Source organism: Ictalurus punctatus, chromosome 6 (genome assembly GCF_001660625.3).
Source record: "Ictalurus punctatus breed USDA103 chromosome 6, Coco_2.0, whole genome shotgun sequence".
Lineage (NCBI taxonomy): Eukaryota > Metazoa > Chordata > Actinopteri > Siluriformes > Ictaluridae > Ictalurus > Ictalurus punctatus.
The window spans coordinates 8,262,501-8,281,489 of NC_030421.2; the positions used below are offsets into that span (position 1 = coordinate 8,262,501).

General features: G+C 40.2%; 1 protein-coding gene across 1 annotated transcript in view; it reads right to left on the bottom strand.

The window, feature by feature from the left end:
• The window catches only part of cerkl (ceramide kinase-like), a 101,304-nt gene that overhangs the window by 65,920 nt on the left and 16,395 nt on the right, over positions 1–18,989 (bottom strand). Inside the window, exon 2 of the mRNA XM_053680804.1 lies at positions 10,443–10,679. Coding sequence (XP_053536779.1) covers positions 10,443–10,679 — 237 coding nt within the window. The remainder of the gene's footprint in view (positions 1–10,442; positions 10,680–18,989) is intronic.

The window sequence follows — 18,989 nt, forward strand, 5'->3', positions numbered from 1 at the left end:
AACAGCATTAGAGGAGGGTGGATAGGTGGGCTTTGTGTTTGGGGATGGGGGTGGAGGGTGTGTGTGTGTGTGGGGGGGGGGGGGGGGGGGGGGGGGGGGGGTTAACATCTTATTGAACAGCAGTTGAAACATTATAATGGAAATCTCTAAATCTAACCTAAAGAAACAAAATTCTATTTATTTGTTTATTTTGCATTGGGTGTTGCAATTAAACGGCAAAAATGTGCATCAGGTTTAAAGTACTTTCATGACTACAAACTTACTGTTTCTCTAACGTACGTTGCACTTAAGGTTAAGGTTTTCATGAGACTCCCACTCATAATTCTGATTTTAATATTAAAGTAATGTAGGATAAACTCCAGTGCCTGCTCTCTGAAACATTAAAAAAAAAAAAAAAAATACATTTTTTGAAGAAAATCTTCCTATAAAACGCCTATATAAGTAGTGTGTTTGGTTAGCTTTAACGGCTTTCGTACAAACAGCTGACAAATACGTCAGAAACCACAGAAACCACTGTATATAAACATTATTGCAACTTGTATATTTACAATGTCATTATTGTAATACTTTAAAGATTTTTTTTATGATAACTATATGTGGATATAAAGATCATCAAAGAAATGAAGCAAGAAAGAAAGAAGAGTAAAGGAGTAAAAGGAGTACATGCAGGCTGATTTATTCCTTAGTTTTTGGAATTCTGCTTTTAGACCAATTATTTTATCATTATTTGTTCTATTTCTATTCATTCTCTTGATGTAGAATCCCATTCTTTAATCAGTGGCACGTTAATATCCGTCCATTTCCTAGTGATTTGATTCAGGGCGCTTATACATAATGTCCATATTGTATTTTGAATCTCTATTAGCTTAGCTCCCAAAATAGCATGTTGTGTGATATGTCTGTACTGTTTTTAATCTTTGATTGATTTATTTTCATCTCCCAGTAAGGTATTGAGACAGATCCGGTATTGAGTACATCCATTACAGAGTAGCTTGGAATTAAAGTATAGTTACGACAGCCAGATCTGACTCAATATTTTTTCCCCCCAGTACCGGAACAGAGAAATGTGTCTCTCTTAATTATACATATGCTGCAGATAGCCAGAGATTAGGAGTATTCTGGAGGATTCATTAAGACCTGCCTTTTATCCTTTAACCGTTCTTCCAGCGTTTGTGTCAGATCACGCGCTTCAGCCTGATCCGACACCTACAAAGTCATCTAATTAGCGGCCTTAATTAGAGTCAGACGCAAAGCAGAGTGCGAGCGCGCTTGTTACGTCCATCTGGCCTGTAAACACACTAAAAGACTGTGAAGTCTGAGAAGATTTCTTCCCCCCCTGAACGGCTCGCACTCGGGTCAACACACACTCGCACAGACACACACACGTACAGCAACCCATCAGTTTCCACAGAGCCTCGAGAGAAAGGGTCTCCATGGAGACGGCTGGTGACTTAATGGAAAAGCTGTTAATGTGTAACGTAATCCGTTCGGCCGTCGTCAAACGCTCTGCATGTTTTTTTCATCCGCGTTCCAAAGGAGTTTTTCTTTCCCTCTTCAAGACACGAAACGGCCCCTCTATTATCTTGTTAAACAACTCAAAGCAATTATATGCGGCGCGTACGCAACGGGGCCATTCGTACACACGGACACAATGGGCCGTCGGTCCGGCGGCTCGAGTTCTTGTGCTACACCTCCACTATACTGCGCTCCCTCTGAGACAATAAAGATCGGCTTGACGCAGAAGTGTGACCACTCGCTCTGACACGAGCACCATGAGCACATTATGTGTCCAGAGGGGGCGTTCCCCGGTCTAGCAGGGCCTCCGGATTGACCTTGCGTCTGCTAATCTTTCAAAAGGGGGTTTAGGGACACTCAATCGAAGGCTATCGGACACAGCCTCGTGCATGCCCCTTACTACAGGTGCTTCTATTGTCCTAGGGCTTCTCTCTATTTCTCTCACTCTCGTTCGTGTTTTGCGGGCCCGTTCCGAGCCCTCATGCTGGAGTCAGGCTGCATCGCACGGCTTGTCAGGCTGAGGTGATTCCCACCTTGAATGAGAACAAAATGAAAGCGGGCTGAGAAGGTTGAAGGGAGGGGTAGAGGGTTTTTTTTGGGGGGGGGGCGCGCACCTTTTGTGTTTGGTGTCAACTGGGACACACCCTCCATTGTGCAACATTATTAAGGGATCCCTGGGAAACACCGAGCCGGGAACCATGCGACTGCTGGAACAGGTGAGCAAGTAACGGGTGTCTGTAATCCGCAGGGAGGCGGCGCCAACGATTCGGACGCAGCCATAAAACAACAGAGATAATCCTGCTGTTGAAAATACTGTGTGTGTGTGTGTGTGTGTGTGTGTGTGTGTGTGTGGGTGGGTGGGTGAGGCAGGCAGAGAACAACATCCTTTATTAAGTGCTGCTATCAAGGAATCATTTTCAGCAGGCGGTCATGCGTGGCGACATGTGGCACAAGAAATGCATTAGCACAGGTTGGCTAATGTGGGAACCTAATGTAGTGCGAGATGCCAGCATGCTGCTGTTCATCAACACCTGGGCAAGAGAGCACAGAGAGGCAACTGGGGATTGTGGATAAAGAGCAGAGCCCCCACATTACAGAGAGAATGAAAAAGAGAGTGAGTGAGAAGTTTCTAACCACCTGCTTTACGCAAACTTTGAATTTGTATATATACATTTCAAAGCTCTAGGTAATGTAGCCCTACTTAAAAGAAAAAAAGTAATAATTAGAGAGAAAAAACCAAGTAGAACGTAAACGGCATCAAACTAAAGGACAAAGACCACCACAGAAGCATAAACAGAATCGGTGTGTAGTAGTAATGACGTGATGATTCTTCTCCCCAATGACAAAATTGAAATTATTAGGTGGAAAATTCAGAATATTCAATTAAAACCAGACAAAATTGATAGCCGCCCGTGTAAATGATAATATAACCAAATCAGATCAGTGATTAGAACGCTTTACTCCACTTTAAGAGACCAAAATCATTTCACTAATTTCCTCATCAAAATCATGAACTTGTGTACTCGATCCCTTACGTATGCCTTTCTTCAAACAGATACGCCATGAAACTATTTATTAAGCTCTATCAAGAATAATCAGTTCTTAAATTTGCACTGGCTAGGTTTCATGTGAAAAAATAACTACAACCCATGGAAATTATTGGCTTTTTTTGACATATTTGGACAAGAAAATGTTTGTTCATCTTTGAATGAAATAGTGCCTATTGATAAAGTTGATATACTAAAATAAGCCTTTTCAATCGTTTATTCAACAGAGATATCAATAGATGTGAGATTCGTCTGTGGAAAAAGTAAGTACACCCTTGTCCTCAGAAGCTAGTATTGCCCCCTTTAGCAGAAATAACTTTGTGTAGGTGTTTTGCATAATGTTTTACCACTCTTCCATGCAATATTCTTTCAGTTGCAAAATGTTTGAGGGTTTTCTTGCATGTACTGCCCTTTTCAAATCCCCCCACAACATTTGACTAGGCCATTCCATAACCCTTGTAAGGGAATTAGCCCGGGGAAGGGCGGAGCACAGACCCACAAGAGACAGGTTTTAGTCAATACAGGGGTTTTATTTGTCTGTGTGGGAGCTGTTTTTAGTGAGGAGGCGAGTGAGTGTGAGGGGTTTTGTGGGGGTGTGGCTGGCGTTGTGACGTTCTCGAGGGCGTGTCGGGGTTCCCAAGAGGTGTGTGTGGGTTTCCCGTGCCGTCATCCACCGTCGAACGCGACCTCACCATCCGGCGGTCTCGTCCACACTCGAACGTAGTCTGTCTCTTAGCCGTTCTCCTCGCACGGGTGGAAGAGCGTCCTTTTATCCTCTTACGCCGTCGCCTGAGTGGTGGAATTTTCCCGACGGACTCCCCAAACGCCGGCCGGTGTAGCGTCGACGGTCCCACCCCACCGTGACGGTCCTTCCGGCTGATGGTGTGTTTGGCATGAGGCTGTCCGAGGAAGGAGTGACTTTCTTATTATGCGCGCCGGCTGTCGGTCCGTCGCAACACCCTCCATTTCTTCTTTTTGAGCCATTCCTTGGTGGATTTGATAGTGTGCTTAGGATCATCATCATCCACTTTTGGGTCAACATTTGGACAGATGGTCTCACATTATCTTTAAGCACTCTTTGATATGATGCAGAATACATTGTTGAGTCAATTAATGCAATCTGTCCAGTCCCTGAGGCAGTGAAGCAACCCCAAACCATAACATTTCCACCACCGTGATTCACAGTTGGTATGAGGTGCTTCTCCTGAAAAGCTGTCTTTGGTCTGCACCAAACATATCTGCTGTTACTGTGGTCAAACAACTCTATCTTTGATTTGTCTGTCCAGAGCACATTATTCCAAAAGGCCTGGTCTTTGCCTGGTCATTGGCAAACTGTAGTCTTGCAAAGGCTTTTTCCTGGCACGCCTCCCATGCAGGTCAAATTTGTGCAATCTCTTTCTGATTATAGAGGCATGCACTTTGACACCAACAGTTGCAAGACTTAATAGCAGATCCTGTGATGAAATTTTGGAGTTCTTGGGAGACTTCTTTTTTGCGACGTTCTGCTCTTCGGCTGAATTTGCTGGGACGGCCAGTCCTGGACAAATTGGCAATCATTGAAAATCTGCGCCATTTGTAGATTATTTTCCTTACAGTGGAATGATGTATTTCAAATAATTTGGAGTTAAATCCCATGCCAGACTCATAGGCATCCACAACCTTTTTTTCTGAAGGCCTTACAGAACTCTTTAGATGTTGGCATGATGTCACCGCACACCTCAATAGCAAAGGGAACACCAGACACTAGATATGAGAGGGGTATAAATAAGACCGATTCCACCTGCACTCCCTAAGCAGGTTCTAATCACCGGCACCCGATCTTCAACACCTGATTCTAATTCTATGGATTTGAATGTGTGATAAATGTAGGGGTGTACTTACTTTTTCCATGTGACTGACCTGTTTTTTTGTCCATTTAAATTGTGAAAATTACTACAAAATATTTATTTGAAGTCTTTTGATAGAGTGTATCACCTTTATCAATAGGCACTGTTTCAAAGAGGATCAAATGTTTTCTTGTCCAAATATGTAAAAAAAAATAAAATAAAAAAAAAAGCCAACAATTTCCATGGGGTGTACTTATTTTTTCACATGACTGTAGCTAAATCCTTTAAACTAGTAGGGGTTAGGAAACCCCTGATTAAAAAACCTGACCTCGACCACTGTCAGCTGTCCAACTATAGGTCAGTCAGGATTTAGGCCTCATCACAGTACTACGACAGCACTGGTTAAAGTGCTAAATGACCAATTATGTAACATAACAATAACAATGTTATGTGTATATTGATTTCTTTCTTAAAGGAGGATTTCATACTTCTAGCCTGGTAGCAAATAGTCATTGCAAAACATTTCGCAGGTAAAAAAAAAAAATCATCCTGGCACTAGCTTAATTTCGGATCTGCTTTTGCTACAATAAATGAACCCACTCCCCCTCAAGGCATGGTCCTTTCATTATGTTAATTAATTCACGTGGTGCGATGTAGGACACGTTTTCCTATTCACACGGCATCGGAACAGAGTGCAGATCATTGCCAAACCCAACGTTAGAGGGCCAGGAACCCACGCTGGGTAAAGTCCCTGTCTGTTCATAAGCAGCAGCTCATGTGGGAGTGTCAGACGACGTCCCGGGACAGAATGTGTGATGTGTGAGATCGGGGGGCAATCTATTTTAATTCCCAATGAGCAACACTGCCGCAATCCGTGATTACATCACTCACGGTGTGCTTGTTCTTGTGACCAGAATTGCAGGGATTAACTAGCACTGGCTTAATGCGGCTTTATGATTAGACACTGCATCCAGAAAAGAAGAACAAGAGCCACTGAAGTAGAGCTTCATTCATGTTCATTTTAATTGTTTTCGGGGTTTTATAGGCATTCCAAGTTGAATTTGTGTTGTACGGGGCAGAAAAACAAAGAATCGTTTCTGGATATTTCAGTCCAACCTCTACATTAGATTAGGCTGGCATTCTCTGTGTAGCGGGATTAACCGAGATTACACACAAAGATTGCAGCACTCACCACTCACTGCATGTACAAGCTGATAGAGGTGGATAATACATAATGTCTACAAGGGAGGTTAATGCCTAATATTTACGCTGATGCAAGCTTTCCATCCTGTCCTGCAAGACGTTAATGGGGTTGCCAAACTTTTTGACCATACCAGTGAGAAGAACTGCCCGTTAGTGTCTTTATAAATCAATGCTAACTTTATGGTGGATGAAATGCCTCAATCAGAAATCTACAAATTCAAACCAAACAAAAATGTGACACGGTTGTATACTGATTCATTTCATACAAATGAAGCTGTAAGAAAAGGTAAATTTCACCTCAACCCTAATCTAAGAGTCCAAGAGAACAAAACTGACCAAGCGCTCTGGGTGGGAGGGGCATAATCTCTCTCACATGTCAGTCACAACGACACCAGCCAATCATGAGTATCTGTGAGCTCATGTATGTGGAAGAGGGTGGATAGCGCTTTTTGTTCCGAGTGTGTTACTCTGCCTTGTGACATTAGCATGAGCAACAGTTTGAAAAGGTGATGTAAGATAGCTTCACATGTCATGGAGGGAGCACGTGTTGGTGGAAATGAGCGGGGAAAAAAATTCAGCTGTAAAATTTCAGCTAAAATGATTTACTTCCTACTTTGAAATACATTTAAGTGTGGACAGGTTTACATTTTTTATTATTGTAAATCATTTTTATACTGTATATGATGATGATGATGATGATGATGATTATGTCTAGAAACACTTGTTACAAATGGCACCTTTAATGCGATTCATACAAGGAAGAAATCTGTGATAATTTTTTTTTTTTACTTAATTTTATAATTCTATGTTTAATCAGTAAGATTTTGACACAATACCCATAATTTCACATAACATTACAGCTACACAATGCTTTATGTTTACAGATTACAGGACAACACACTGTATTGCAAACCAAATCTCACAAGTGTAGTTTGAGGCAGATATTTACTAAATAAATAAATAAATAAATAAATAAATAAATAAATAGAATTCACGGCTCGGGTGAAAACACGTCTTACACTTTACAAGCTGACGAGTCAAGTTTACTCATCGGTTAAGGAAACTGACTGCCCTATGCAGTTTTAGTTTAAAACATGATTGCTTTGAGTATCGCTAACTTATAAAGACTGGAGGTTACTTACTCTAACTTACTCTTTGTTACACTTTCTTAAATCCATTAAGTTAAGTTTAAAGAACTAAATCAAGTTCATTATGGAATAAAAAGTACACACAAATAAGGATTTATTTTGTACGAGGCATACATTTGAAACAGGAAGGTTTGGTCTAAGTTTGAACTAATATTATTTGAGTAATTAAAACCTGAGTCACATGAATTGTGCTTTTTTTAACATCAGATTGAGGCCTTCATATAATGTTCAGTTACTGAGATCTATAGTTATAATCTACTATAGTTCAGATAAGTAATATAACATTTAAACACACTAAATACAGTAGTGATTACTCATTTCATTTAGTCGTATTCCATTTTACAGTGTGGCTGATCAGGCAAATTGCTTACATTTTATTTATTTATTTATTTATTTTAAGAAGGAGACATGCTTTGCTTTATGGCAATATCTGCATCAATGTGGGAAAACTCCTTGTAGTGATATCTTATTTGGGCAAAAAAAAAATATATTAATCTGATTCTGGTTGTCAAACAGCGGAGGATGAGAAGGATGTGGTATTGAAAATGATGGCCAAGGTGTTTTGGAAGGACACCTGTCCTATACTGGCCTGTTTTGGCAGCCAGCGCTGGTGAGAGGAGAACGGATAATTACAAACTGCAGGGAGGCCGGGGGAGCAACCTGTTCCTCCTCTGTCTTCCAACAGCCCCTTGACGCCAAACACTGTCTCTCTATACCTCCCTCCATCTCCCCCAGCATACGACGATACAATGATGAGATCTGTTTACAGAAACATACAGGACAGTCTCGAAGCGGTTCAGATCTTTATTTAATAGGCAGTTATGGCGATACAAATAACCTCATGTTTTCTTGTACTTGCGTTCATTAGAGACGTTTGGTACTCACGGACACTCTCTAGAGTCTCAGTATGAATATAAACTGACAAATATACAGTACATAGCTAGCATTCAATAATTATCTACAAAGCAAAGTATACTGTTTTTCAGGTCATAAATAAAATTAGCCGGAATTTTCTTAATTACTATTCACATACAGTACGCTCTGTTGTTGTTTTTTTTTAAATCACTTTTTTGCTAGCAAGTGTCTTGTACTTTTATTTGTTAATTACGCTTCCTACGTTGTTTCACGAATTTTTGTATTGTACTAGTTGTATTACATTTCTGTGATGACTATACTATATGTAGTGAAATAACACCACATTTTCCTGTACTTCACATTTAAGACTTTGTTTACTTGCTCGTTATCTTCTTAGCTTTGTTTTAATTATTTGAACACAAACAAAATTTCCAAAATTAACAAATTTCCCCTTGGGGATCCGTAAAGTACTCTCTATCTATCTCTATCTGTACTACATACCTAAATCAGATTTACAAATATATGTAGTCAACCAGCTACCTGGTTTGCCCTGTGTTACTTTAGCTAGGTCAATATAACCATTTAAAGTGTTAACTAATGTTTCTATAATATGTTATGATATTTGTAGTACTGTATTACATATTCACCAAAGTTTGAATATAAAAGCTAGATCAGTAATATAATAAACACTACTCAAACACCTGTATGACCAATCTAAGAACTGGCTAGGTGGGAGTGGCTTGATATCCTAATGAGCGCACTTGATTGACATCCCGCTCTCCGAGCCTCCCAGCTGCTATGCCACTGAAGCAGAATTAAACTCAGAGGCACAATGGAGAAAATCAGGATTGTTCAATATGAAATGTACCAATATGAGATGTAAATATTCTTGCCTTTCTTTACTCGGATGTCGAATCACAATTCAAGCCTAAACGCATCAAGCCAAGACACATCATCCTTGTAACTGGTGAAAGTGAAGCTTACATAAGTCTAGACATTTATTGTTTATCCAAGATTAGCCTGACCTCCTTATCATAAAAATGGAAGAAAGTCTGAAGAAGTGCATGAAATGAGTGTAAAGTCACCAATTATTCAGACATATTGTGTGAACATGGCCAACATTAACACTTATTAACAAGCAATCATAAATGTAAATGTCAGATATTGGACATGACAGACCATCCATCCATCCATCTTCTATACCGCTTATCCTTTTCAGGGTCATGGGGAAACCTGGACCTATCCCAGGGAGCATCGGGCACAAGGTGGGGTACGCCCTGGACAGGGTACCAATCCATCACAGGGCAGAATCACATACACACTCACACACCCATTCATACACTATGGACACTTTAGACACGCCAATCAGCCTACCATGCATGTCTTTGGACTGAGGGAGGAAACCAGAGTACCCGGAGGAAACCCCCGCAGCACAGGGAGAACATGCAAACTCCACTGGCTACCTCTTTCCTTTAGAAGTGTCAAACATTTTAACCTCTTAATGGTACAACACCTTCATACAGCTCCGGTTGATTGATATACAACGTTCCAAATCTAGTGCTAGCCTTCTCCGTATTCCACATAAGAACATTTAGTGATGCCTTTTGTTTCGTTTTAGCAGTTATTCTAACGCATATATCATATAACCGGTTACCATTCACATGCCTGAAGAGCAGGCCGTACACCCGGCAGCAGACATGTTGACATTTATGAGGCGTCGTTTTGAGTTGCACGACTCGTACCTAAGAAATCATTTACTTGTGATACACTGCCTGAAATTCATTAATGGGTCGAGTAAGCCGTTCCTTGTCCGCGTTCAATCTGTGTCAGCAAACGTAATAAAGCTGAAAGCGTGCCCAGTGTTTGCTGTGTTAATGTTTGCATGATGCAATAAAAAGTGCACCTCAGCGGCTCCCAGATAAAGCGTCTCTACGTCAGGGTAAGAAGCTTAATAATAATAATAACAAAAAGATTTTTTTTAAAAAGTGCTGATAGTTTGAGTTTGCTTTTCCATTGTGAGGGAGGTGAGGCTTTTAATCACCTGAGTGATGTTGCTTTCATATAAAAAAAATTTTAAAAAATAAAAAATTGGTGATTGAACAATGAAGCTGATTTGGTTGTTGTTGTAAGGTTGTTGCATTTATCAGTGTAAATCAACGTCCAAGTGGGAAGTCACAAAAATAAATGAACATCTTGTACCTCAAACTTATTATCTGGCATGACATCTGTGGCTACGCCGAGTTAGCGGTGGGTGTCATTGCTCTTTACTGAAGACTGTTTGTCTTCTATCAACAGTGTAATTTTATCCACAAAGAGACAGAGAGAGAAACAGGAAGGCGTGGCCATACCGTTGAGGATGTCTTTGAGATGTCTGAACCAGATTTCGCAGTGATCCACGCTCAGGTTGTCCAGGTGGATGGTGTCATCTTTGAGTTTAGCTCCTTTGCGTTTGCAGAAGAACAACGTGATGCCTAGCAGCGTGCCGCCGCTCTGCTGACCGGCCGAACGTCGACGCTTCACCTTCACCGCAAACACGTCCTTTAGCTCCACGAAGTCCTCTACAGGCTTCTTCTGTGAGGACTCGCCTACAAACACACATACACGTGTATACGCTGTTACGTACGGTGTACAGAACGCACAAATGGGCATTCATTATTGGGTCAAAAAAATTTTTAACAATTTTCCTCCTTAATACAAAAATATTAATAAGCAAAGATATGTTTGTTGGTAGATATTTACTCTCTTTTTTCAGTTTTGCGCTAGAGTTACATACAGTGGTGCTTGAAAGTTTGTGAATCCTTTAGAATGTTCTATATTTCTGCATAAATCCAGCCCCGGAAGCAAGCAGCTCATGTGAGGAAACCCACCAACATCTGAGAGTTGAGGCTGTTCTGTACTGAAGAACGGGCTAAAATCCCTGCAGGACTGATCGACAGTTACCGGAAACGTTTACCAAACCAGATACTGAAAGCAAAGGTTCACATACTTTTGCCGCTCACAGATATTTAATATTGAATAATTTTTGTCAATAAATAAATGACCAAGTATATTATCTTTGCCTCATTTGTTTAACTAGGTTCTACTTTTAGGACTTGTGTTAAAATCTGACGGCATATTTATGCAGATCTATCGAAAATTCACAAAAGGCTTCACAAACTTTCAAGCACCCCTGTAGCTAAACATTAAGAAAAGTTTATCTCGCCCAAAATCTTTTAAGCTTAGTGGACACTACACAACTTTTAAAATCTCAGACTACACAACTTTAACTGCATGTGAACAGTTGTTTGGGGTTGTAGGTGTGTGCACAGTAAACAAATGATCGCAGTCGAGGCTCACACACACACACACACCATGATTTTTCAGGAAAGATCCACACCGAAGTGCGTCTCATCCCCAAATCGCACTTTCGCACCAAAATAAACACGAGAACTGTTGCGACTTGGAAGACGTGGACGATGAATAATGTCTGGTCTGCAAAGAGAACTGGAGGTATAGTGCAAAGAAACGTAGCTATATTTATACGTCTGCACTTTCAGAAAGCATGTTGGGTTTGTTTTTTATTTTGTTCCAAACAACTGTTTGGGTATGACATGACAAATAATACTACTGTGCTTATGTTTTGTCCTCGCTCTCCTAAACTAATAGACGGATGATAAATTGGAGATCTGCTGTGCATGACGGAATATGAACTTGATTTGCCCTTGGACTTTCACTGGCTGTTTCTCAGCACTGTTTTTGCTACTTGTCCGAGAGTGGCTTGCATTGTGATTCATCGCTGAGAAAATGAAACATGTTTGAAAATATCAGAGCCTCTGCGATCGCTGAACCGTACACACTACATGAGCGGTCGTCGAGCTGGGGGTGTAGATCCTCAAAATTAGTCTGGACTAAAATAGAGCTGAGTCAATATAGAACTGCTGATGTGGTTTAGGACACTGTGAGAGTTTAAGCTATGAACATCATTGTTCGTCATTAGTAGCTGAACGCTTACCATTCTGCTTAATAGTCCTGTCACGATAATCACGTTATTGACTTATCCTACGATACACGGACATGACATCTATCATTGTTGCTGACCTCGATATTGTTCATTGTGTTTACATGCGTGTTTGTTTACATAAGAATGAAGGTCACCAACATTTTAGCCATTCACGTTGGCTGTCAAATTACAATTCGAATTAAAATATTGTCGAATTTTAGATAAAAGTGCACATTTTTCAATTTAAGATGTGTAGCAAGCACCGATTTTAATTCAAACAAACTGTTGAAAAAAACGACACGCGAGATATAAACAATGCACTAACGATGTTTTTTGAAGAAGACAAATCTAGAAAGAATAGTTTTTCAAGTAATGTCTCAAATAATCCAGTCGTAGTCAATAAAGTCGGGGCTTAAGCTGCGTGAGCTGAAGCTGAACAGTGAATGAACAGCGGTAAACTGACACACAACATGAACCTGTTATTACAACTCGCTTATGCACCATCATTATAAATAATAACAACAATAACAATTAATAACAATAATAATAAAGAGTCATTTGAATATTCAGTTCAATTGAAAACACAATATTAACACATTATTTGATGTTTTACTTTGTGACTTTAATTTACTTTTGAAAATATACACTCATTTCAGATTGGATGACTGCAACACACTCCAAATAAACCTTTTCTTTTAATAATAACACTTAAGCGTTTGGGCGCTGAGTGAAGACAACAGTTGGTTAAGTTTAGCAAGAGGAATTTTCCCCCATTCATCCATTATTCATTTCTTCAGCTGCACAGCTGTACGAGTCCTTCGTTGCCTTATTTTGTGCTTCATAATGCACCACTCATTCACAATCGGAAACCGGTCAGGACTGCAGCAGGCCATGTTAGCACCCGCACTGTTTACACAACCATGCACTTGTAATCTGGGCAGAATTTGGTTTGGCGTTGTCCTGCTCTGGATTGCAGCATATGTTGCGCCTAAATGTGTACATGTATTTCTGCATTAATGCTGCCCTCACAGATGTGCAGGTTACCCATGCTATGAGCACTAACACACCACCATACCATGACAGATGCTGGCTTTTGGACCTGATGCTGATAACAGCTTGGATGTTCCTTTTCCTCTTTGGCCCGGAGAACATGACGGCTGTTTTGACCAAAGTCTATTTGAAATGTCGATTCATCGGACCACAAAACACGATTCCACTGTGCTACTGTCCATCTCAGATGAGCCCAGAGAAGTGGGCGGAGCTTCTGGACAGTGTTGATATATGGCTTCTGCTTTGCAAAGTAAAGCCTTAACTTGCATCTGTGGATGCAGCGAATGGTGCGAATGGTACGAATAGTGTCCAATGGAATTGGTTCACCAAAGTATTCCTGAGCCCATGTCAGGATCTCCATTACAGACTCATGACGGATTTTAAGACGGTGATGTCTGAGGGATCGGAGATCACACGCATTCAGAAGCGGTTTTCTGCTTTGCCGTTTACACACCGAGATTTGACCGGATTCCTTGAATCTTTCAATTATATTGTGCACTGTAGAAGGTGAAATGCCCAAAATCCTACTGATTTGTCTTTGGGGAATGTTGTTCTCAAAGTGTTGGATTATTCGCTGACGCATCTGTTGGCAGATTGGCGAGCCTCAACCCATCCTTGCTCTTGAAGGACTAGGCCTTTTTTTTGGAGACTCCTTATATACTATGATTAGACGATTGCCTCACCTGTTTCACATCACCTTCTCATTTCAACTTGTCACATAAAATTATGTTAAAAAATATTAATTAGTCCTAAATTGCCCAACCTTCAAAAAACTATGCAGTTGATTAGCTAAAACATCAAATACCTTATCTTTATACGTTTTTTCGTTGTTGTTGTTTAAATACAAGTCAAATTTACATTTACAAATCACAGCTCTTTATTTTTATTAGCACTTTCATACTGTCCCAACTGTTTCGTAATTGAGGTTGTAGAATGATGTCACGTTGTGAATACGCACTTTCCATAACAACGCACTAAAACATGGACAAGCAATAACTAAAGCATAAAGAATTCACAATATTGTATTATAGAAATGTACTCATTGTAATGTTATTATTTCAGGAGATCAGGTTTTCACAACAAGTGCAGGTTTCACATTTTTAAGTTAATATATAAAATGTGTGAATATTTGGTTTATTTTTTGCAATTTCTTGTCAACTAAAATGCTGTTGACTAACATTAAATGCAATTTTAGTCCGAGTAAAATTGATTAAAATAAATAAATATGACGATGAAATATTGACTAAATTTAAAGGATATTTTCATCAGAAGATAAACTATTTTTTTGACATTCCAATACCAATGTCTGAATATTCTTAAGAATTAAAAGTTCGATGCTCTTTGAAAGGGTGTACTTGCATTATTATGCTATTATATCATCATTATATCAGTGGCATAAAATGGTCTTAAAATCACAATAATATCGTTTATCGCAGTTATTTCTGGGACGATATATTGTCCAACAAAAGTACTAATCGTGACAGGCCTACTGCTTATTGCAATACAGTAAACTTACTTCATTAAACTTAAGAATGAGAATGATATTTTACAATTTTACAGAGCAGACTGAGCCGTAAGTCTGATGTCTTGTACATGACCACAAGGCTGCCAATCTAGACATTGTCTAAAATTGTCTGGTAAATACGCCTTTTACACATCTTTTTGTGCGTGTTCAAGTGCATCTCTTTGTTCTTTGTGCAATTCTTCTGTCATTAACAATCTTATTATCTTTGCCACACTCCGCGTGTTGTGTTTTAATGTTGTTTTTCAATGTTGTTTGTGCGTGCTGTTTTAGTTTAAATGAAATCTCTGTCTGAAAGCCGTATGCTCCGTATAAGCAGAGTGATAAAACACAATAAATGCTCAAGGCATGGTTTAATACACTGTAAACTCAGCAGGGTTAAATGAACTGACACAGTGGGCAACTTCATTCCTGCTAATTCAAGTAAGAAAGTTCAGACATTTTCTCAGAGTCAGTAAAAAAGCTCATATATGTCATGTGGCATGTTACATGTTAAGTGAGCATTCCAGAATTGTAAAAACGTGTTTAATATGGTGTTAAATATCTTATTCCTGTTCTTGGCTGACTGGAGTGGAACAACAGCTGTTGTAGCCCATCAAGGTATGTGCATTCTGGGATGCTTTTCTGCTCACCATGGTTGTAAAGAATGGTTATTTAAGTTATCGTAGCCTTTCTGTCAGCTCAAACCAGCCTGGCTATTCTCTTTGGACCTCGCTCATCAAACGAGGCAATTCTGAACCCCAGAACTGCCGCTCATTCTATGTTTTTGTTTTTGAAATCTGAAGTCTGACGTTTGATGTGAACATTAACTGAAGCTCTTGCCTTCCACCTGCATGATTATTTGCATTGTGCTGCTGCCACATGATTGGATAATTGCATGAATAGACAGGTGTGCAGGAGTTCCTATTAAAGTGGCCTGTGAGTGTATAGTGCGTACACTCTATTTGATTGTCTTTTGTGCCTCTCTCTACTCATCATTTTTCTGCATCACTTTTTCTCTCTATTTGCCTCTCAGTTTCCCGCCATTTCCTCATGTGAAAGCCCGTCTTCATTAGCAGCACCGTGGCCATGGCCCATGTTTCAGAACATTAACTAGCCTCTCACATTACTGCACAGGACCCCTGCCGCCATCTGCTCCTCTCCGTCCGTCCCCCTGCTCCACCGATCCCTCCATTTATTTAATTCCGGAGTGTCCCTTCATCGGGGGACAAAAAAAAAAAAAACACCCAGAGTCAATTTCATTAGTGCGAATGAGGGATAATCTCTCCCGATAGAGCTTTTCTGAACCACAGACCGGCCCGTGGTCTTTAACAGGGAGAGAGAGGGGGCTCTGAGAGAGGGTGGGTAATGGAGGGAGGGTAAGGGGGGATCGAGACGGGGCCGGTACAGTAAGCCAGGTCGCTGTCTGAATCAATCTTGGCACATCTGCCTGACGCAGAGCGTAAACGGGATTAGGGTGCGACTTAGCCACTTGATGCTAATTGTGTTGCGGTTCCTGCACATGTTCACGTTTTCGGGTTGATAGAGAGATTTCACGTAAAAAAAAAGCGAGAGACACACAGTCTTTTATAATGAGCGGCTTAATTAGTGGCCTTGGTTAAATGAGGAAAAAAGGAGCTTTAAACGAGTCTGTAGCTGAAAACGAGGACACATCTGGTGACAGGCATTTCTAGAGTAGAGCTGATCAAAAACTACATCATAGCTCTAGCCTACAGCTTAGCATTAATACTGGTTTTATTTACAAAATAAACACTTTAACAACAACTATGCTATCCATCTGCTAGGGCATCTGTTAGCATAGCTAACGATAATATTGATTCTTTAGCAGAAGCTATCTGACAAGTACTAGCAAGCTATCTTATCTGTATCTTATTGTGGAATTAAAATCTCTAATCAAGTTAATTAGCTAAAACTGAGGAAACTGTTATTGTGTGCTGAAAGCTGTATTTTATTTTAAGAATTACATTGAGTCAGGGGAAACGAAGGGCTAGTCATGTCAGACATGACTGGTTGGCTTTCTGAATTTTCATCTCTTTCGATTGTTTCTCTCACGCTCGCTCTCTCAGTCATTGCTAATTCTAGCTTACAGTCACTTTTTTTATATATATATACCTCCATTGTCTTGTAATCACATGAGTCACTTTGTTGCTCCAATATTAGTCATTGCTTTTTTAAAGGGTCCGAATGATGCAACCTTTCGAGCCGGTGAGGCGGCGAGCTGACCGCAGGCAAAACGAATTCCCCGACGTGGACCTCTGCTGATCTAACCACAGCTTTGATATATGGGCTCTAAGTGTGCGCACACATAAAAGTGGACTCATCAGTAAACTGGGTGTTCGGGAAAGCAAAAAAGCCGATCTGAAAATACGGCCGCTCAGCATCTTACCAAAGTACCGCACGCAACACTTTTGGGCGTCTGAAACTCAAAGGTCGACATCGCCGGAGTTATGAAGCGCCGGTTTACAACAGCAGCAATACAGGAAAAAAGCTGGGGAACAAATAGTTGAATATAAATTTGCAGACGGTCTGCAGCTCAGCGATTAACCACAATGCTACGTCGCCAGATTACCTTTACTCATTTCAGTATGAGTTTTTATTCCAACTGATTTATAACAAGAGGCGAAGTACAAGCACAGTGCGGAGCAGTTAAGGATTACGGGTCTTCAAGGGGCATTACAAAAAAAATTTAAAAAATTGGTCTCATTAGCAGCCAGGAACAAAATATTTGTTTACTGACTTATAAAGTAGCCCCGTTTCTTGAAAAGTTACGTTCAGTACGTTTGGCATGAATTTAAATCCACATTGTTCCCGATTCAGCTCATTAGCGTGGAGCGATGTCCACAGAACTCAGGAATGGAAGTTACTTTGACTCACTTTTATGCCTATAAAATATTTTATAAAATATAATAATAATAATAAGAGAAGAAGCAGGGGAATACGCGAATGCTAAATCTTCCGTCAGCTGAAGCGTTTGTTTACGGATCTGCGCCCGCCCTCTGTTTATATGGCACCATTACTTTAGTCATAACTGAATGATTTCATTTTGATTTCATTTCCACGTTTTCATTTTAATGTGAATTTCTAGGTTTGTGTTGGCTCGCTTTCCTTATTTTTCATATTCTTTCATTAATGCCAATAATATAAAAGGACTGGCTTGCACAAAATGTTGCCGATGTTATTCTTAGTATCCTTAGCATGAGGATGCATTTTTGATCGAAAAAGCAATTTAAACTCAACAGAATATTCCAGATATAAAACTGCAGTGGTCTGATTTGAAGTAATATGATTACTAATGAATATGACTAACAAATATGACTTGAAGTAAATTAAAGTCGAGGTTTACATTAGTTAGTCTTCTCATGCCTAAATTTACACAAAGTCAAGAGCACGATTAGGATACGAACATTTTTTTTTAAAAATTACATTGAATACCAAATTTCTTGTGTAAACGCTTGTACAAACAATTTTTACGAGTAATTCAGGTTGATAAATTAGGCCCATTGTGAGTGTATAGCCTAGGGTTAGGGTTAGGGGCAGGGAAGAAGTAAGCGAGAAAAGCAGGTTTACTCTGATTGGCTGCTGAAAGCCAAAGAGACACAGAGATTTTTACAACTGAAATTTGAGATATCCATAAGTGAGTGTGATAGAGAAAGGAAAAAAAAGAAAAAGAGAAAGCTAAAGGGAGAGAGAGAGAGAGAGAGAGAGAGAGAAATGAATGTAGCTACAATGGAACTGTTACCAATATTGAATTTTCAGAAATAACGTTAATAAAGTGAATTAAATGACTATATCAATAATAATAAAAAAAAAGATTATGCCCCTGCTGTAATCCTAGCACTGTGATAAGCAGCTGAGGGTGAAAGGTTTCCTGAAGAGCCATGAGCTCTCTTGGGATTTGAACTCACATCCTTCCAGTTACTATCATGGCTTGACTGTTAAGCTAGCGCAAAGCAGCGCTGAAGAGCGTTAATGAGGTATAAGAATCCTGTTGCTCAGCGTCCACGTCGGCAAAAGGTCAACATCGGCGTCTGTAACATCTGCTCAGAATGACAGAAGAGTGGGAAAATGTATATTTAGCTTTGGAAGCCTTGCCCTTTTGGTCATGTGTCCGTTTTTAGCGCTTAGATCTATTCTGATAATCCGAATGAAGCTAAAAGGGTCGGGGGGGGGGGGGGGGGGGGGCACTGAAGGGGCTTAGGTGCTGGTGTCTGTGTGTGTGCTCCAGGGCACACAAGTTCACTCCGAAGAGGCACCATATGCTGTGGGTCATCTCTCTGTAAGGGCTGCAAGGGCCGAATCAATATGTAACGTCTGCTAGCACACCAGGTCGTATAACACGCCGCT